The sequence below is a fragment of the Falco peregrinus genome, chromosome 6 (assembly GCF_023634155.1).
Source record: "Falco peregrinus isolate bFalPer1 chromosome 6, bFalPer1.pri, whole genome shotgun sequence".
NCBI lineage: Eukaryota > Metazoa > Chordata > Aves > Falconiformes > Falconidae > Falco > Falco peregrinus.
Genome location: NC_073726.1, coordinates 11,526,549 through 11,548,884, shown reverse-complemented (window position 1 = coordinate 11,548,884; position 22,336 = coordinate 11,526,549). Strand labels below are relative to the sequence as shown.

General features: G+C 37.5%; 1 protein-coding gene across 2 annotated transcripts in view; it reads left to right on the top strand.

Annotated features, from left to right (window-relative positions):
- Nucleotides 1-22,336, top strand: part of CPED1 (cadherin like and PC-esterase domain containing 1) — a 155,061-nt gene that overhangs the window by 70,513 nt on the left and 62,212 nt on the right. For both annotated transcript variants that reach the window (XM_027794017.2, XM_055808831.1), the window contains exons 9-16: nucleotides 50-122; nucleotides 1,530-1,694; nucleotides 2,694-2,798; nucleotides 3,715-3,884; nucleotides 9,553-9,617; nucleotides 9,947-9,991; nucleotides 11,862-12,048; nucleotides 13,896-14,064. In XM_027794017.2, the coding sequence (XP_027649818.2) occupies nucleotides 50-122; nucleotides 1,530-1,694; nucleotides 2,694-2,798; nucleotides 3,715-3,884; nucleotides 9,553-9,617; nucleotides 9,947-9,991; nucleotides 11,862-12,048; nucleotides 13,896-14,064 (979 nt within the window). The remainder of the gene's footprint in view (nucleotides 1-49; nucleotides 123-1,529; nucleotides 1,695-2,693; nucleotides 2,799-3,714; nucleotides 3,885-9,552; nucleotides 9,618-9,946; nucleotides 9,992-11,861; nucleotides 12,049-13,895; nucleotides 14,065-22,336) is intronic.

The window sequence follows — 22,336 nt, the reverse complement described above, 5'->3', positions numbered from 1 at the left end:
GTACCTAACTAACCTCACTGAATGTGATTCCTGTTATATTGTATTTCAGATGCAGCCAATGTTTTCAGATGCTAACCTTTGACATTGGATTTGGCACCTCCATATACCCAGTAGTTCTTGAGGTGAGAAAATTACAGATTATTGCTTGACCCAAAAAATTTACACCAAAAAGAACACAGGAGGGAACCTTCTTTGATAGGTACCCTCAAATCTCTGAGAAATATACAAATACATTAATATTAATTTTGCCTAAAAGTGGAGTGTTGCTGTGGAAGAAACCAGTTTTTAAGGGACAGATTTCCTGTGATGAAGTTCACCACACCATTAAAATGTGAAAAACTTTCAGGTTTGGCATTAAAGGACTATCACGCCAATGTGAATATCAGCAAAACAATATCCATGGGATGCACTGCATGAAAGTAGAGTTAGGTATTAACTATGTCAGAACAAAGGTGAAGGGAGGAAGTTAAAATACCACAGTTGGCTTTTAATACAAATTAAAGTTCTCAATGAATTATATTGTACTTCTTCAGTTCATGAAGTGCTTTAACCTCCACTGTGCTGTCTTCTTCCTGGACCATCCTCCGGCCCTCAACAACAGAGAAATGTGACTGGTGGCATAAACTTCCTGTGCCAGTTTTGTACCACTCCTGCCTCAGAGCAGCCTGTTTAGAAATGAAAATTGTACTGCTTTCCAGCTGCTTCTCATTACCCCTATATATACATACTAATTGTACATACCAAGGTATATAAAATCTTTGTCCATATGATACAAAAAACCCCAATGAAAAAATATATCCTGGGAAATTACAGGAGAATACTTTTAAAATTCATCCTCAGTTAAAATCTGTTCAAGTTTCTAGTAACAACAGTGCAGTCAATATCTCCATCCTTCACAAAATAAATAATAATAAAAAAATAATTCCTTTAAACACAAAGGAAAAACGGACATAAGAAAGAAAGTTTGCATAATCTAAAAGATCCATGAAGACTTTATTAATATCCTTAATTAGTCTGACAAGAATTGTTTAGCTAGTGTAAGAAATGTGACCTGTCATAACAATTTAATAATTGTATACCAGCCTGTGAAAAAATTCTCCCAGGAGCTGCTTAAAAAACTAAAAATAAAGCATAGTGTTTACCTGCCTGCATAGTAGTCTCAACCATCAGCCATAATCCATACATGTACAGTAAATCAGTAGGGTTTAATAGTTTCTTATTAACTTATTAATAATTATTTACAATACTTATAATTATAAATAATAACTGTTTATGAAAATTCAAATCAAGCACATGAATAAAAGCTCTCACATGGGAATGTGATATTGTACTCTAGCCACTGGAGGTCAGCAAACATTGTGGTGCGTAGTTCTGACAGAGAACGTGGTACAGCATTTGTTATAATCCTGTCTGTTTTATTGGTGTTATTATCACTTTTTTCTTAATAAATAGTTCCAGTTTGGTATATGTGGTTATGAGAAGACTGGACTTGATATCCAAACTATAAATTCTTGCATTGTTTCCAACAGGTGCACGAAAACTTCGACTTTCAAGATGATGAATCAAATACTCAGGACCAAACTTTCAAAGAATTTCTTTTTGAAGATACCTTTAAATTTCTCTTATCTAATGAATCCTCAACATTCAGTTTCATAGAAGCTTTACAAAAAATATATGGATCAACTGTGAGCAAGGTAGTTCATTCCACCTTTTCCTTATTATTAATATGTGAAAATATTTCATTCTAAGTTGTATGCCTTTCTGAAATCATAAGTGCCAACTTACAGAATTAAGTATTTATTTAATCAAAACTATCTGTTACTGAATTCTGGGGAATAAAACTGCAATTATATTAAACAATCTAATTTTCTTTTATAAAAATTCCACTCTCAAATTATGTAATTTCTCAAAGTACAGTACTTTAATTATATATTTAAAATTTTAACAAAGTAATTTCCCCACCATTTTTTTAAACAGTCTTTTTTAATATACAGGTTTGTGTGTTTCATAGACCTAGAACTGTAGATTCATATAGATTCATGAGCATCAGAATTAAATTTTGATTCCCACAGTTTTGTGTCTTATTTTAGATGCAAGATCCAATTGCATTTTTTTTTTTTTTTTTTGCATTTATAGGATCTGTATAAAGTTTGCCTCACTAGTGAAAACTATTTCTGACAAGCTGGGATCACTAACAGTATTTCTCCGTCTGGTGCATTTCTGAGGAGATCCCTGCTTGCAAGACTTACAGGGACTGAATTATCCATGTGACTTCTGCCTTTCAGACAGTTGTTGACTAGAAGAGGGTCATGGGTTCTAAATTTGTGATAGAATAAAGTGGGAAGCTGCAGACATGCACATGTATGGCACGATTACCTAAGTCTGTGTTCCACAGGAGACCATGCCACATTTCAAACTGTCCACTTCATTGTCTGTGCTTGCAGTCTCTTCCCGTGGTAGTTTCTGTGAGTACTTTTCTCCACAAAGCTAATGCACAGTCTAGTCTAGAATAAACTGGAATAAAAAATGGGAAGAGCTATCAAGGAGCGGGCTTGACATGACTTTGGATGAGGTTAGGGCAAGTTGGGAGCCGCTGTAACTTGTTCCTTTGATCACCAAAGGGATTGGGGTCTAATGAAAGCACATGGCTTTCCATGTGATTTCACCAGACTGTGCTACCCTTTCCTTCATAGGATGGAACTTACCACAGAGAAGATGAGCAATGTTTGTCTTTAGAAGAGATAAATTCAATGATTACTTTCATAAAGGAGCTGAAGAGTCTTGGACAATTTGAGCTGGTAAATAAATAAATAAATAAACAGAATTTTGTTGTATTGGATACTTTTTTAATATAAATCTCAACTTTTTTTCCTTCATTACCATTCTTTGCTGTCTCTGGCCCATGCATTAGGCTGGATGGACAGGAAAGCAGGGAAATAGAGGTTATGCTGATCTTATTTTGGAGGATTTAGGGGATTTAAATTAAAAGAGATAAAGAAATAGAGCAGAGAATTTGAATTGAAGATTTATTGAAAAGAACAGCTAAAGCAGAAACAGATACCAGAAAATAGAAGGAAAGGAAAAGGAAGAAAACCATGTAAATGACTGATGAGTTGGTAAGAAAATAGAATTACAATGAAGCAAAGCAGGTGTGAATGGAAGAACTGGAGACAGTACAACACTGAGATCATGCCAAGAGAATTGATATAGGTGAAGAAGTGGTGAAAACAGCAAGTGGAATATATAATCTGGCATCTTTTTCAAACTTCAATTGAGTTCATTTTTGGAGAACAGAGATGGAGGAATAACCATCAGTGCCTGTGAACAGGCAAGGCAGTTAATGAGGGAAATGGCAAGAACTGAGGAAACAAAAATCTGTAACTGGGTCTGTTATTCAGAAAGCCTGCATAATATAAGGATTTCTTCTAGATCTGCTGGGTATCAGGGCTGGGAAATGATGAGGCTTTCTGAAGAGGGATTGAGTCTAATAGATCTGGAAGTCGAATCAGAGGCAAAGGAGTTAGACTTCCATGTCAATAGTAGTAATCCTGATTTGCAAGGCTGGGCTAGACAGTCCTTTTCTACATGTGGGGGAAAGAACACTAAAATATATATCCATGCATATGCTATATACACTGTCTTCTAATAATTGCACTACTTTGCATTTTACAAATATTATAATGTGCAGTCTCTAATCAGTGTCTCTCTTTTCAGCTTTTCCCTTCTGCTGCACCCAAGATTCAAACTTTCCTGCGTGACCTTTATCACATGGTAGACCCAATGAGGCGGCTTGGTTCAGTCCTGACTGTGCATTGGTTGCTTTCCAGTTTACTTGAACAATTCCAGTTCATGACTAAAGAGGCAAATACAAATCTTTCAGAATGGTAAGATAGCTATTACATGATCCATTGAGGGTAGTTCCTTAAATTATATTAATTACAGTAGCTCCAGTGAGCATCACAAAATTTTAAAAAAAGTAGATGCAGGTGGACTTACAACACTTGAGATGAAGGTCCATCATGGAGCAGTGTCAGCCATTCTGCTGTTAGAGTTGTAGCTAGATTTCTACATAGGACAGTTTTGTCCCTTTTCCTCTCTTTCTGATACAGAGGACTCTGGGTTAAAAAATTAATTAGAGCTACAATAAATGTTTTTTTAAGAAATATGAAGTAAATTAAGTAGGTTGTTTCTGAACAATAGTGAACTAAAACTTAGGATTGCTTACCAGGGTTGACTGTCTTTTAATTTATTCACCAATCAAAAGCAAAATCGTGAAGAAAATATAAAATTTCAGGTGAAGATTTTTCCAAAAGGGACTAATAATTTTCTGTGGCTCTAAATTTTCTGTCCAACAAGTGACAGGCTGAAGAGCATAATAGTCTGAGAATGTAATTTTAACTTTTTTTAAAAAGCTGGAAAAATATTGTAATGACAAGGTTAGATCCATTGAGCTTCTGGCGAGAAAATTTAACATTCATAAGGAGGGAGGGAGAAAAGAAGGAAGAAAAGGAGGGAGGGAGGGAGGGAAGAAAAGAGGGAGTATGGAATTAATGGAAAGAAGAGGAAAAGTTGTAGGATACATATGTTTAGTCTAAAATTTGTAAAAACGTGGGTTTGGGGCTCATTATCTTTTGGTTAATGATATTTCATATGCATATATGCCATACTTCTTTACTGATTACACAAACAAGGGCTTTGGAACAGAGGCACGTTAGACAGAATGTGTGCTCCATTCCACTGAATCTCGAGTTAAACGTGTGAATGACAGTATTTTTTGCATTTTGCTTGGAGAATGCTGTAGTGACTATATAAGGCATCTGTAATATTTTTTAAGTTTTAACTTTGTTCCTTATTGAATTGGGTGCGGCTTTCAGCAAGTCAGTAGTTATCTATATGTTTGTTTAGCTATGAAGTAGAGCTTATACTTTACCACTGTGCTAGGTAACTGTTTATTAGTGTTTTGAAAATACATAGCTCCATGAATGTGCTAAGTATTGTTGTTACTGCTGGCCACTCCATGAAAAGTAACTCAAAGATGCAGCTGCTTGCATTCATGTGTGAGCCCTTGCCCTTTTGCTGAAATATTTAGGTTTGCATATCAAAGCATACCAACCTTTGGCAGTTTTCTGTTCTAAGCTGTGCCACTCACTCACTTTGAGCAAGCCCCTTGGCCTCTTTTTTTTCTTCAAGTTGAATATTATTGTATGTGTATAAATATGTAGAAGTGCCATTACCTTTCTCCAAGGCATGGGCCAATCTGCTGCTTTTCACTGTATTTTTCCGAAATGGCTAAGCTAACAATGCTATTCTGTTTATTCACTGTAAAAAACCCATGTGTTTTGACATTGCTAAATTGTAATTTTCCACTCCTATACCTACATGCATGTGATGGTGATGCATGTGTCAGATATGCACGTAATTGTACTTAACTGCAAGGAAGAAAGAGTTTAGTAGAGCTTACTCCCCAGATAACTCAGGTATGCATTCTCTTTGAGCTTTGATTAATCTTTTTTGAGATTCCCAACTTTGATGAGTTTGTATATCAGAACACTTTTCCTGAGTTTCTTCAGTTAAAGTGAGGTTGTTTTGTTGGGTTTTTTTAACAGTTCTTATTTCTCTGACTATGCAAAATTGGTATTTCCATTTACAAAATCCAGTGATTTGCATAGCTAATTGTCCAACCAGACAAGATACTTATGGGAAAAATAATGACTTCTGAATTAGGTCATCTTATTCTGTTCACTGGTTATGAATCCATAGGATGGAGACAGGATTTAAAGAAGTTTCTTGGTCTACTATTCTTAACCCATTTCATCTACATGACTAGTAATGAAATCTTAAATGGTACTAGTGTACTCTGTGAATTCCTTCCACAGGAGAAGCAAGAACTGTAGAAACTCATCTCAAACTATAATGAAATGGTTAGAGCCTAGGTTAGAAAGACTATCTCCAATGCATTGGAAAAACATATGAGAAAGTTCTTTGAAAGTGATGGAGTGGTACTTTTTAACATATGCACTGAAATCAATTTTCTGCATTGTTTGTGCACTGTTTTTCAACTCTATTCAGTTTCGATTTGTGACATGACTTAAGACATACATCATTATTGCCTTTCAGAATAGTGGCTATGAAGTATCATGGCAAGTATGTTTGACTGTGCCAGACAGCAGGGTAGCATGGGAGAATCAGATTAGTGAGAAAAGCTAACCCTTCTGTATTTGCATAAGACAAATTCTTAAGCAGATTAATAAGGTTGCAAATGCTTTTATGAAATCAAATTTGGAAAAGTGTTACTAGCCTCTCGTGTGCAAAGTCAAAATAGAAGCAGTAGCTGTCAAAATGAATTTGGACTGAAAATAATTTACTGGAGTTTAACTTGGTCATGCTTTTCACCTGGGCACTTTAAGAAACAAACATGGTTTGGTCTATGGGGCAGAAGAAGACAACAGCAAGGAAGTTTGGATAAGATCACCGATCTGCAATGGGAGGAGTAAGAAAGGAAAGGAGGAAAGGAGAGTGTCAGTTGAGATTAAGTGCCAGAAAACAAATCCCACTCTTGAGTCTGCAATTTTGTATTTCTCTTTTGAAGATAGGCACAAGATAGTATGGTGAACCAAAGACCTTCATGGAAACTTTGTGACTGAAACCAAGCAAACACTACAAACTAGAAAGTTCACGCTGCCATTTAATCAAACAGAAACAAATTGCTCATGATCACATCTCACAAAATTACCTCCAGTGCCTCCTCAAGAGATACCTACAAAACATAATCTAAAGAAATAAAATTCATAACTCTACTGAATCCTGAAATATGGTCTCAGTGTTGACTTTACAACCAATTGAAAATTGCACTATCCACAGCTAACACATCCGTTGGAGGCCCCAAAAGTGACTAGATTTTTTCCTTTTTGTATTTTAATCTTATGAAAGATATCCCCTATTTCTATACATCCTTCATTGCTGATGTCTCTGATTGCTCAGACCATCAGACGACATTACCATTGCTGCTGTCAATCCTCTAGATTTCTCCTTTGCTGCATCAGAGAGATTCCTAAAGGACAGGTTCACTGTCAGCAGTTTGGGATCTTTCAAAAGGTACATTCACAAGCATGGGCTCACCTAGGGTACCTGACGTGCAGTCATTAGTTTCATTAGAGCTAATTGCAAAGTGTGTAGGCAATGTGCACATCTGTGCTTGATAGCTCCTCTGAGATACTAACAAGGGGCCACTGAAACAAATAAAGGACCCTTCTTGAGTATCAGCATGTGAAGGAAAGGACTCTGCAGAGCCCAGGATCCCAGCCACTCCCTTCCCAAGGGAATGCTTCATAACTGCATCGTTCCTCAGCCTGCTGAACTGCAAGGAGCTTGAACAAAGGAAAACTTATGGTTCTGATGATTAAAATCCCAGTCTTCAGCAAAGATAAATCATGGAATCATAGAATCATTTAGGTTGGAAAGGACCTTTAAGATCATGGAGTCCAACTGTTAACCCAGCACTGCCAAGTCCATCACTAATCATGTCCCTTAGCACCATATCTACCTGTCTTTTAAATACCTCCAGGGATGGTGATTCCACCACCTCCCTGGGCAGCCTGTTCCAATGCTTGGCAACCCTTTCTGTGAAAACATATTTCCTAATATCCAACCTAAACCTCCCCTGGTGCAACTTGAGGCTGTCTCCTCTTGTCCTGTCACTTGTTACTTGGGAGAAGAGACCGACCAAGCCTCCTGTCAGGTAGCTGTAGAGAGAGGTAAGGCCTCCCCTGAGCCTCCATCTCTCTAGACTAAACAGCCCCAGTTCCCTCAGCTGCTCCTCACAAGACTTGTGCTCCAGAACCTTCCCCAGCCCCGTTGCCCGTCTCTGGACACGCTGCAGCCCCTCTGCTCCCTCTTGCAGTGAGGGGCCCAGAGCTGAACACAGGGTTTGAGGTGCGGCATCACCAGTGCTGAGTGTGGGGGGACGGTCACTGCCCTTGTCCTGCTGGCCATGCCAAAATCTGAGTATCTTTTTGTAAATACAATGATCTGAATATCTTTCTGTAATATCATTTCTAAATATTACATTTTGATACCCTGTGGTAATTAGATAAAGTTATTATATATCTCTTAATGTTGTCTGATGATAACTACAATCTCTTTACAGAGTCGATACGTAGAGGTCAGGCCATTCCTCTGGGAGCAGGGGCCTTGCAGTGGTGGTGGTTGCCACACTCCTGAGGTGTTCTCTGGCTAAACCAAAGTGACATTTTATAGAATTAAGACTTTTTCACAATTAAGAAATTGTGCTTTCACCTTACAGTAAAGTTTGGGACTGGGCAATCAAACAGGAACAGTAGAGAGAAAGGATATGTTTGATGTGTGTTAGCCACGACATCCTTGGCAAGCAGAAAGAGAGGTGCAAAATGACTTATAACTTGGAAAACAAAGTCTCTAATAGTTTAAGTGCCTCCTCTGAAGTAGGTTATGAATGTGCATGAAATTAGGGTGGTGTCTAGACACTGCAAGCTAAGAACTACATTTTCATGTGCACAGAGACACACAGATCTGCCAGCTACTTCTTTCCTTATCTCATTGAGACGATTCAGAAATCTCTGTTTTATTATCAGACAGTTCACCTTTTACCGTTACTAACCTCGATGCTGCTTCCAGCAGCTCCTGTGAAACATTAAGTGATGGCTGATTGCACAGAACAATATTGCCACCTCCCTTCCTTGGCACAGACAGTGACTTTGTGTCTTTTAAAATCCAAACTGAATGTGCAGCAGTATCGGGGAAGAAGCTGCTTTATGAGAACTTCTATGGAAAACACTGTGAGGAAAACACGTGAAAGCTTTAAGAAATACTAACAGACCTCTGAAAAGGTCTGTTACCCAGAGGTCCAGTACATGGATTGCAGAGAAGCCTACTGCCTTTCTTCTACTATGCTCCCAAAATGCTATATGAAGGAAAAAATCTGCAGAGTTAGCAATATGGGTGCTACTAACATGTTAATGAATTGCTGTGATTGTCTTTTTTCACTGAGGATTTATATCTATACTCTGGATGTTGATTATGTGATTTGTTTTGAATTAGCAAACGAATCAAGATATTCCATTATATCAATTCATGTTATTGTCGGTACCGATACTTACCTTGACACAGATCTTCATTTATATTTAATTATTTTTGAACAATGTCTAACTTTAACCTCAATTATATACAAAAAAAGCATTATACAAACAGTTAAGAGATACAGTTTGTGTTATTTTATTCTTGGCTATATCCACTCTTCTTTTTCCCAGCAATTCAACAACTGAAATTTATTTCTGGGTTTGGGGGTTTTTTTTCTCATGTGATATGCTACCATTTATTATGGAATGTGTGTTTTCTGTCACTTTCATTAAGGTAATACTGCTAATGCTGGGATCATGAATCCAAAAGGTTCATCTTTCAATGGGGAATATTAAAATACCATGTGGCCTGGGATGCCATATAGAAATTTTTGAAAAATTTTCCATGGTTTCTGTTCCTTCTATTTATGTAGAAACATGTCTGCTATTGAATTGACAGGAATTCTCAAGAAAATGCGAGTCCTAAGAAGAATGTTCCTTCCGACTTTAGGAAGAATCATAAAGGTAAGAAATTGGAGTAACATCTTTTAAATATGGTATGTTTTCCCTTTTTGTACTACTTCTGATAACTGGTATGATTTAGATTACATTGTTTTGCATTCCAGCTGGAAGGTCTTGGCTTATTACATGTAAAAGACCAGCTTCTTCTTTATCTGTGTAAGTTCTGCTGTACCCGTGAGCAGTGTTCATGAGCCTAAAGCAAAGATCTAACACTGAAAAGAATAAAAGTACACTGTTTTTTTATAATTAACACAACGAAAATTCCTTCTTTGATAGGACTGCGAATCAGGCTTAGATCAGAAAATTATCAATTGTTTCTGTTTACCTTTCAGCATTGCATTATTCCAGTCAGACTAAAGAAAGACAATGCAGTTATGGTAAGTCAAGGTCTTTCTAGACCACTGAAGGGGAAGAAGAGAGATTGCTTGAACAAATTTATTGGGATTTTCTATGTAACCTTTCAGTGAATTGAGTGCCTACAGGCTGTAACATAAAAAAAAGAAAAGAATTTTTAAGTAGCAAAAATGTTTATGAATCACTCAGTGATTGGGCTATTGTGTTAAATAAGCCTCAAGCAACATTAAGCATTGCTATACGTGCATATTAATGTGAATATTCCAGCACTCATTGATCCCTTGCTGCACTTAGTAGACTTTTGCCCCATATTTCCAAGAACTTTAGCACACATTTGTTCTTGTGGAATAGCCTTTAAACTTCTATGGAGTTTAATCAGCCTTATATAAGGACAGTCTTCAGCTCAGAAGTGGAGTTTTGAAGAGCTGGTTAAGAGATGAAGAGTTTTCTAAAATATCTGCTTGTAGAAATATTTGAAGTATGTTTAAAGATATTTAAAGTATATTTGTCTTTGGTGGGAGCAATGCTTTCTGCTGCCTTCCTCAGTAACACTTTTTCTGAGGGATCACTTTATAAATATGAAACAATTGCTCTGTGGTAGAAAGACTTTTCTACCCATTGAGCCTCATTTCCCCTTTGTTACTGATGTCATGGTGCCACCAGGAACCAGGAACTGTCAGTCAGAAACCAGAAATGCTCCTGGGCTGGCTGACTGGCATCACCATTCCAACTGCAAGAAAATTAATTTGAAAATACCTCGATTTATTTTATTTTGAAAATTCCTCCTCATTTTTGAACTAGCAGTGAGAAAACCTTTCTATGCAAGGTGCACAGGATCTGGAGAACTGTTTATAATCATCTGTAGAATTTTTAAAAATACTTTCTTTGTGTCAACTTACAAGCTTCAGTTCTAGCCCAAATTCTGCTCTTCCACTGGAACAACTTCCTTTACATTTTAACACATGCAAAAGAGTGCTGAAATTGCCCTGTTTTTTTCTCAAGGCAGATATTTTGGGGTAGAAAAGGCCCACATAAAACTGCTTGCATCCCTTATGACCCTTTCAAGCCAAGTTTTAAGCCACAAATTTTTTCAGACATCATAGTAAAAGAGTTTCCTGGCTGGCATATTTTCTGAAGCACCCAGTTTTAAACATGTACTGGAGAATATAAGTGGAAAGAAAGTTTGGAACATGCAATTATACTGTAAATCTGAACCCAACAGGTTGGATTAAAATATTTGTCATAATTGGGTTGCCAGCAAATAATTGTTCTCATGAGTCATTTGGCAAACACTACAAAATAAAGGATACATTTGAGCAAATAGGATTTGATTGTGGAGATTTCATACACAGGGTAGGAGCTCGAATATGTTGATTTAGGAATTTTAATAAAACATTCTTCCAACTGTACTGCAAATGACCCCATGGGTCTAGATATCTCCATGTGACTCGTTCTTATGAACAGCAAGAGTATGTCTAACTTATTTTGATTTTTATTGGTAATTACACATGTACATAAACCCTGTACACAGGCTGGTACCTAAGTAGGTTATGAATTTTGGCCTAACTCTTCTTTAAGTTTCAGTTAACCAACTGGAGACATGATCTCCCAGACCTAATCCTTGTATTTTCAAAGGCTTACTCAGACTTTGAGTTTTGTGACTCCGGCTAGGGTCATGGGGACTGAATGATTAAAATCCCTCCAAGGTCTAAAATTTTATCTCACGTGCCAATATAAAGTCCATTAAGACCTTGCAGCAGGATTATCAGTCTCAGAGTGACTAGGCATTAAAAATCTTGCCACTGTACATGTTATCAATCTGCCAGAAGTTGTGTGTTACTTAAAAATGTTCATACATTTCACAGTTTTTTCTTTGATGCCTTCTTGGAACAGATAAAGATACCCTATCTCATATCAGGCAGATCTTCACCAGTCCACAGCTGGACTTGAATCCTCAGTTTAACCCAAAGATCAAAGAATACTATGCAGAAGTCCCATTCGACATGGTGACAGTGAAGATAGGAGCAGAACCCTCTAACTGTCAATGCCAAGTACACCTTGATGAGAAGAAAGGGCCAAGGTATGAGCAACAAAATAAAAGTGTAAAAACTAGAAGTGTCCTTACCTTTTGGATATATGTCAGAATATTACAGAATTGGTTTGTATTTCCAAAAGCACAGAATGCCTATAGGTTAGTTATGAGAAGGTCAGAGAGAGTTCAACACTCAGAAATTTGTATTTATTTGTCAATATCCTGAAGGCAATGGTAATATGTTGTCAAGCCATAATTAACTCTAGCTTTATGGAGTGCACGGTTGCTAGCATCTCCCCCAGCTTCTCCAGTCACTGACAGCATCAAAGCTGGGTGGAAACAGATCATGATTACACTACACACAGTAGACAGCAAATAATTTGAGCTTTCATGTCTACGCCTTGATTTTGTACTGTGGTCTGAGCTACTGCCCTGCTGGGCTTGGTCCCTCAGCCAGCAGTCTGCTTACATGGATCAGAGTAGGGAGCTGGGATCATCTGGGCTCAGCCATCCAGTCAGTTTTTTACCCAGCGAAGGAGACACCCATTCAAGCCATGAGCAGCCAGTTTCTCCAGGAGAATGCTGTGGGAAACAGTACAAAACTTTACTAAAGTTCAGGTAAACATTTACAGCCTTTCCCTCATCCACTTCAGTGGGTCATGTTCTCATTAGTGAGAGTCCTGGCTTATCTGATCTTTTAGAAAAGTATAAATCTGGAGGAAAGGGGAGAGAACAATCATCCGTAAACATCAAGTCTGAGCATTGACCCACAATCATCCATGATGTTTAATTGCTACTATGATCCCTGGCACCATTTTGACTTTCCCAACCAGTTCTCTCTGACACAACAGCATGTGCCAGGGACAATCCCAATATGCATTTTGGACGTCACCTGTTTTTGGATGTTGTGAGGGACAAAAAGTCTTTATTTATCTGTGCCAGGTACCTCAGAACCAGAGAAATGACCTATTTATATACTATCCATTAGTGAGTGGATAAAAGAGAGAGCCAGGACAATGATTTGCTTGGGAGGAAGAATTGTTAACCATTACAAAGCGAGCTTGACTTCATGGCATGAAGTGCCTATGCAACACACCATCTTTTGGATAACTATGAAGCAGATGCTTTGAACTAGAATGTCTGCTAGTAGCCAGACAGTCTGTACAGTCTGTACAGGTCTAATACTTAACATGCTTCTTGTATTTTCAATAAGAAATTAGTCTTGATTTATCATTTTAACAAGTTCCCATAAAATGCTTTCACCCAACTTTTTAGTGTTTTAATGTTAACTACCATGGCAGTCAACATAAATACATGCAAAAAACTTAAACAGTTTTCTTCCTTGTAAAAGGTAAAGAGAACAGCAGTATGTCCTTTACACTGAAAAGTAAAAGTTCTGCATGTCCAGGTTCTGTGTTTTTCAGCATTTATTATTTCCCTGCTAAGGGAAGAAGAGCACAGTCCAGCTTTGATCTTGTCTGTCACTGAGCAGTTTGTCTGGGATTCCATCACATTTGGCTAGTGGAAAATTTCAGTGGCTAGCTGACACCTCTGATCTCATTTGCCTCCCTGCTGACTTCACCATGAACTTGGACATACCAGGAATTATTGGCCCTGGTGACTTCATTCACAATTTTCATGTCAGAACTGCTGCCACTGCTACTGAAGGTGTTTTCACTAAGTTTCGCTGTCAGTATTTTGTCTTCCTGAAAGAACTGTAAATTGTTACAAATCTTATTTTACACTGCCTTTGTTTAAAATCAAATGTATTTTGTAAGAGAAAGAAAATGTTAGAAGCCTCAAGGAGCAAGCATGATTTAGCTGTTTTGGATAAAGCAATGTAAATCTTTGTTTCTTTAGCATTTATTCCACTTCTTTCCTGTTTTGCCTTGCAGCATTGCTAACTACCCCCTTGGCCTTGGATTGAACAAAGTCATTGTTCTCGTAACCGATGATTCGCAGCCCAGCCCTCAGGTTGTGAGCAGCTACAAAATCACAATTTATCGAGAGGATCGCCCTAGTCTGCCTTTGTTTGATGACTATATGATGTGTGGGTTTGTGCAGGTATTGTGTCTATATTCCTTCGCTATACAAATAGTGAATTTAACTGGGTTTTGTTCATTCAGTAGTATAAATTAGGGTACATGGGCCAAAGTTGGTGTAGAGTCAGTTTTGTTGAGATTAGAATCTGAGTTCTAAATGTTGTAATTTTATTAAATATAGCATTTACACAGTATTTTGAACGTATGAGGTAAGCAAGTCCAGCATGAGTACCTGTTACGCTTACCATATATTTGAGAGCTGCAGGTTAATTAACCCTTACTTTGGTCAGCCAAAACCTAAACCATCAGAGAACTGCTGTTTCCTTGTGAGAAAACAGTGACTCCATACTGCACAGTGGGCAGACTGCAGTTTTCATAACTACCTATCTATGAAATTGGAGCCATGGAGATCCTTTTAGCAGGAAAAATGTTTATGATGAAGGTATGTTTATCAGTGTTCCAGACAATTGCTGTTATATAATTTATGAATGAAAAGTGTTTATTCTAGAAGACAAATAAACACAATGGAAAAAAACCCACTGCTGGTTCTGAATGAAAGGTTGATTGTTGCTTGCATCACATTTATCTTAATATAAGTTTGGGAATGCTAATAAATTACTCCTAACAGTCCTTAGGAAGCAGTGCATCTCCTGAATGAAAAAAATGGTGAAAGCCTATCTAATAGGGCTAAAAAGGGGCTGGGGAAGGGGAACTCAGGCTGAATTAGACAAAAAATTGGAAGAAAGATAATGAAATAAAGGAACAGTGAAACTTTCAGTTAGTAAAACTAAGGTGATAAATTCTTTGTAAGAGAAACTGGAACACAGGCTGGAGCAGAGCTGTTTGGTTTCCAGTTTGAGCACTGAACTTTGGTACTTGATATGGTGGGCAAAGATAAGCCAGTTGATGCAAGGAGAGGAGTGACATGGTAAATAATAATCAAGGGCAGTGCATTTTTCTGTGGGATTTTAGGCAGATGAAAAGATTTGGTGGGCATATTCTAATATCAGAGCATACAGGAGGAAATATTTAATCACAATTAATTCTGCAACCAGGAAACAGGGTCTTCAAAACCATAGTGTTGAAATGGCCATCCATGTTCATGTAAAATGTCTAATCCTACCTTTATTTATCTTCTTTATGAAGATCTTTATATATGAATATATCCTTTTCATAGAACTTACTTCCCTTCTCTGGTTTCTTTCTATATACTGCAGAAGAGGTTGGGAGACGAGGGTGGGAGAAGGCAGAGCATTTTATGTGATGGGACAGATCAAGAGGGACTTTTTGTTCTTGTAGAGAAATAAACATTGGGACTTAAAAAAGGAGCCAAAAAGATTATAAATGTTGATAGCAAATTATATGTTGACAATAATTATCCCCATCTGCAAATCAGAACTGTCAGAGAAAATGTATGTAGTAGTCATACCCTACCGACTCTGATCTGAATGCCTGATTATGTTGCTGTCTGGCCTTCTGCCTATTCTTTGTCTCTTCTCTTACACTTATCTTACAAGCTCAAAAGGTCAAGAACCATCTTCTCGCTTTTTCTACTGGTACTGGCTCAGCACTAGATCCAGGAGTTGTTACAATAAAACAAATAAGAATAGATACATACAATAAGATCTTGATTCATGCACACAGCAATTTGCCTGACACCTTAGGTGTGGATTAGTATGAAAAAGAGAGCAGCAATAGGTTGAGCTGAAGTTATATTACTAGGAGAACACGCTGGGTGGAAAGATGTAAGGAAAGCTCCTTGTGTTCTCCAATTTAGGGCATGTACAGGAACTCAACTTCATACACAACCTCCCACACTAGAGTTTACACTGTTAATGGTTTTTTATAGCATTTATGAGACAGAGTATGAGTCTTTGAAGCACTGTGAAGGCAAAGAGATGTAGAATGATAAAAATGAAATGTGTTTTAGAAGTTTCTTTTGATTTAGCACAGTTTTCTGCTCATCTGTGACTAACTGCTCTCTAATTAATACAATTGTTCAGAGCTAGGGAGGACTTCAGGAGTTTTAGAGCAAAAATTAGATGAAAAGCATTCTTGTGGTATCTAATGAGGGCTGTGAAGATACAGTATGAGATTCCAAAACAACATTTTTTGTAGATATGTTAAAGGCAAACTTATCAAGGAGTGCATTTAAAAAACAAACAAAGGCTGGAGCTAGAGATAAAGATGGCATTCTAAAACACTCAACCCCCTGCATTTTTTTCCCCTTTTCCCTATTTTCTGGAATAGAATTTATTCCCTTTTACTAAGAGTGATGTTTTTATCACTACAAAACTCAGGTCTTAAATAGCATCATTACATTCTGCTTTTCATACCGGAGAACATTATGTGCTCTTGCAGGGTGCGTTAATACACCCTGATCAATGACATGAATGCTTGTTCTCTTAGTAACAAGACACCTGTTTTAGAAGCAAAAGGATAAATACAGCGTGAACTGATGGAGTCTTCTTTGGACACTTGACTAGGCACAACTGGGATCACACATGGGGAGACAAAGGTCACTGACAGTGGTGTGGTCTTTCTCACAGAAGGCTTCAGTTAAAATTCTAATCCAGCGACTTTTTTTCCTGACTTTCTTTTATGTTTAATCCCATTAGGATATTCAGGTTTCACTGCAAGATGATACTATAAGGAAGGTTACAATAAAAAGACAGGGTGTGGGATGTTGTTTCCAGTCTTCTAACAATTCTCATGCAGTTGAATAATCCTGGATTAATTTCAAGGCTATTGAATTAAGAAGTGTATCATTCCAAGCCTTGCATCCCCTAAAAGGAGAAAAAATATTGTCCTCTTGACTTTTTGATAGCAGCTATAATATCCTCATTAAAACCAAATTAGTAAGGGACAAACTGTGGCATCACCATAGCACCTTCAGCAGCTTTATTTGCCTTTCATTGTGTGTTCTGCATTCTGACAGTATTGCTTGGACTGCAGATGGAGTCCTTATTGGTTTGTGCTTTAACTTAATTTTGTGCAATTGTTGACAATATTCAAATTAAGTGTCCTTGAAAGAAGTGGTGCCGTTCCTTTATCACCTGTGAGGCTGTGATACCAAGATAGGCAGACTACAAAGCAAGCAACAAAAAACAGTGAGCTCTTGAAACAGGGGTATCAGCATTACCCTCAAGTGAAAGATCCCAGACTACGCAGAAACTGCCATAAAGGACAAAATATTTTATTCATCCATGCACTGCCCTTTATCTTTAAAATGCAAACAGATTTATCTATGCTTCACCTGAAATGTGTGGATGCTTTTTGTTAATCTTTGCCTAGTTACAATCTTGGAAAGTAACTGGTGATGTGCTTAGGGAACATTTTTTGACACTCTGAACTTATGTACCTATAATGTTCTGCTGCCACATGTTTTGGTTTTATGGGTTTGGGTTATTTTGGGTTGTTTGGTGGTGGTGGTGCATTTGTATTTTAGTAATTCAGTTATTTATTTGTTTTGCATTGGTATTGTGAGTAATGGCTAGCTATTATTGTATTTTATAGCCTGTGTATCATTCGTTTTGTGCATTTGCACAAAACACAAAGAAGTACTTTCCAGAATCAGTGCAGTGCAATGGGCTGATGCTCTGGATGTCCTACAGTTTTCTTAGGTCTGAAAGGAGAGGAGAACAGCTTCAAAAACTTTCCTGATTTTTATAAACACCTTATTCTTAAATACTATTATCTCTTACATTTTTATAAAAATTTTTATCATACTGTTTTCCTAGAGTTCAGATAGCGTAAGAAGTCCGGCAGAGCTGATAATGAGATACTGGTATAGCATTGCTGACTGTGTAACATCAAATGGCTGCAATGCAGCTGGCAACAAGATGCCAGCAACAAGATGTTGATTTCTCTGTCTACTAGACTTCCATTGACGAAAAAGTAATTAAGACCTAGGCCTAATATAGTAACTATATTTAACTTTACTTTAGTCTCTAGGGGCAGACATGAGAAGACCCTTTAGAAAGGAAGAAACCCTTAAAAAAATCAAACTAATTTCAATTTTGTGTTATGTAAGATATGAGAATAACTTTTTTTTTCCTCAGTTCAAGTTATAAATTTCCCAAGGAAAATAAAATTTTCACTTAATTTTAAACTGTGTGCTATTACAGTTACAATGCCTTTCATACTAGACAGTACAAGTAAACACTGTCAATTACAGAAACATGAATAAGCTCTGCCTAGTGCTCTAATGCAAAAAATTTCAAAGAACCTTGCAAATATTAAATGATATCCATAACATAAAAAGGAAAAAAAAGGCTTAGGAGGGAAACAAAGAACTTGTCCTGTAGTAGGACAGGCTTGAAGCACATTAAGTCTCTTCTGTATTTCCCATTATCTGCATTAGATTCAGTGTGACCCCCATCACAAACCACCCACCTCTTCTGTCCTTAGGACATTGTGGATGCCATGCGCAGACTCAGGTTTTGCAGAGCTTATTGTAGCAGCAGCTAACCTTCTTGGCAGTTCTGGGTTTGAGTGTCTTGCATGAAAACACACAGAAACGGCACCTTTAGAACTAAATGTACAGCCTAATTATATCAACAACCAGACTGTATCTTACTTGCAAAGCTAGCTTACTTCCTTTTCAGAGAATAAAAGAATATCCATTATGGGAGCAATCATGCATTGCATTCTTTAGCCTTCTCACATCTAAAGCTGGTGAAAATTTTCTTCAGTGGTTTTGTATTTTTCAGAAAAAAAACAAAAAATGCCCAAACAAAAAAAAAATAGAAAGCATTCTGATTATGGGAAAAAATATAAAGAAAAGCATATGCTTTCATCAAAAGAAGATGTTTTCATTCAGAGAGGGTTATTTGATTAAAAGAGATTGAAATTTGAAATTTATATTGGCATAACTTTTAAGTTAGAGATTTTTGCTATTGTGCAGTCCAGAATGCTAACTCTATTTTTTAGGAGGGAGTGGCTGGGAAAAGTAAAAAACCCACTCATTAGTAGATCTAAAATACTCAAGCCTATACTCTAGATTTTTTTTACAGAAACACTGGTAAGAGTATAGTTTGGCAGTAATTTTTTCCACGAGCAATGCCAGCTTAAGCATCCCTTTCCCTGCCTACAGCTACTCATGAACAAGATGGGAGAATTATTGTTTATTTAAATGGGCTAACTTCTAGGATATGGTCCCAATCTCACTATGTGAACACAAGGAAAGGGGTAGGTGTGGGGGCAAGAATGACCAATTGAGCACAGAAGAGTGGTAGTGGGTGCTTCTTAAGGCAGCTTTTGCTTTCTTCATGAAAGAAATTCACATCAAGATTGGTTTTAAAGCTGTTGTGAGTGAATAGTTACGGCTGTGCAGAAAAAAACAGATACCTGGTTTTAAATGAGCAGGAGCTCCATGTTAAGAAATTGTAGAAGTGATTTATGGCTGACAACACACAAAACACTAGAAGTACATTTTCACTGCTATTAATTTATTAAATAAAGTGTAAATTATTTTGGGTTTTGTGTGCCTGCAACCCACTCCCCCAGGAAACACAAAGCAGTGTTCACATAACTTTGAGGAGCAAATATGTAGCAAACTGAATACACTCATTGTTAAATTGGAGGCATTTCAGATGAAAGCCACAAAATGATTAAAGAGCTAGCACATAAATAAAAGGTGAGGGTTTATATCTTCAACTGCTGTATGTCAACATAGTTCAATTAATTTCAGGGGAGCAATTCCAAATTACACTGATGGGGTATCTGTCCTGAGAGAAACATGTGGCTAAATTCTCTTCCATTATATATGCCAGGCAATATTAGTGAGTGAATTCACTTGCATAAAACTGCTGAATTTTTTAGTAATTTTCTGAAATATTCATGGTCAAGCAACAGCTCAGGAAAACCTAAAAACTATTTGAAGGTGTTTCAAAGTATTTAAAGATCAAGGGATGTATAATCACAGTTCACACTAAGTAGAAGCATCTAAATCTAATAGCACAGCTTGGTGCTTCTAAAAAGTATATTTATGAAGATACAGAAGGTAGAGGTGTAAATAATAAATGCACTGAGATAATTTTCAATCAGAGGGTTAATTTCTGTGTGTGTCTTGGAACAAAATGTTTTGCAGAGTCAGCGTATTCTGGCTTTGTCAACTTCTATACCATTGGGGAGAGGCGGCTTGCCATGTTTTCTTAATTATAACAAAGACTTTTGTGACGATTTAAAGCGCTGCTTTGTAAATGAGTCACAGGAACAATTAACCATTGTGAGGGATATTCTTTACTTTGATGCTTTACATTTGTGCTGTTCTATGCTGAAGCCCTTTTGGATCTCAGCATCCGAAGAGATACAGCTGTTAGGCTGGTATCTTGATCAGCAGTTGGTATCTGCTGCTTTAAGGAAAGGTCCCAAAAGCTCAGCAGATCATAGATCTATCCTTTTGGGGGAGTTAATGTCATGCTTTGCAATTTCTCTAGAAATCAAGTGTTCACCTCTTTTACCTACACAGTTGATTTCATACATAGTCTTCACTATCATCTGGTAAGGACAGGTTCCCATAATCACTGTTCACTGTCAGACATCTGCCAGGCTCTGAATAAGCCATAGAGACAAAATGGGCACAACCAGGGCATAAGGGGGCAAGAATCAGCAAAAGAATGTGTTTAAGCGTGGAATGAAAATTTGCTTTACAGTTTCATCCTGTATATTCAGTAGGCTGTACCTGACTAGGACTATCATCATACTCTCCAGCATTTGGGGGATGCCACATTACAGAGCCCAAACTTTGAGGCTCAAGACCATGTTGGGTCCAGCTGCTTGGGAAACGCATATAGCCTTCCAGTTCACAGCATTTTGCTTACATTCCTGATTTCATATTAGTTGTGCTTAGTCTTCTCTATATAGCTGTTTCCTGTTTAACATGTGATGCAAGATTAATAACAGATACCCTCCAGGAAACACCTCCAGAAATATCAGGCAGAGACTGAAGAGAGCGGATGTTTCCGTGCAGCAGCTACATTTGTCATTATTACAATGCATTGTACATGGGAAATGGTGTGTTACACAATCGCTAACGGGTAATTTGCCACCAGCACTTTGAGAAAATCCATGTGAATTCAGTGATTCAACAATCTTAAGCCAATAATGACTGCAATGACACCAACAAAGTAATTTTGTTTATGATCATTAGCCAGAAGAACAATTAGCTTGCTATAATAATTAGGCACTGAAGAGAAATTTTTTTAGGCAGCTTTCAGCCTTATTTTTCCTATGCTCCCTTTCCTTCGGCAGCACTCTTGTAATTAAGAACTTCTTAACTCGTCTTAACTTTATCACTCTTCATCACCACTGAATTTATTGACACCAGCTAGTGTTTGTAGCACCTTCTACCTCAGCAATGGCAAATTTAGTGTCTTCTCCTCTTCCTTTCCCTCTTCTGTGTGTTTGCAGTTTAGCAGTCTTACTAAGAACATCCCACCATCCTAGACACTCGGTTAGGTGACTCCTGACTTGAATGAATTGTTTTGCTATTATGCTACAGAAAAATGTCATTAGTATGTCATTATGTGAGGAATGAAACCATTAAAGATAAACCTCATTGACCTGACAGAACAATTCTACTCTTTTGTGTGTTCAGGCTGTTCTCTGCCTTCATACAATTAGTGATGTTATCCCATGGGCATGCATGACACATTAAAGATACAGAAGGTGATCTGCCCAGGAACTAGCCAAGCAGAAACTTGTAATTGCATGACTAAAAATGTAAGGGAGTCAGATTATGACCCATGTGATTGCAACTGGTGAACAGGATCTCACTGGTGATAGTGGTGTGTATGATCGGATATTTCAGCCTTGCGATACCTGCTCCCTAGGGTGCTGCAGGATGGGGAGATGCTGAGACAGATACAGTGCCGTGGATGCACATTCTGTAGACACAGTGCTATCTCTGAGCCTATCGAGGATTGCTGGTATAGACTGGACTAGACTCAGGTTTTTCTGCTTCTTTGACTTTAACCACAGGATTGAAATGTCTTTTTAAATAATAGCATTGAACCATTGTGGATGGCTGTGAAAGGAGACAGACAACAGCAAATGCTGGGTAAGCAATTCAGCTCCTGGGAGAACACTGTTCTCTGGAAAAGCTTATCAGAAAAGCTGTTTTTATGTAATTCTTGTTAGCTATGGGGTGTTTGTTTGTGCTAAGTTATCAGGCAGTAATCCCACATATTTAGAATAGATTTTCACTTACATTCCTTTTTTGCTTTTACTTTGGATGATTTCAATACAATACAGGCCCAGTAACACCCCTGGAATCAATTACTAGCTTACTA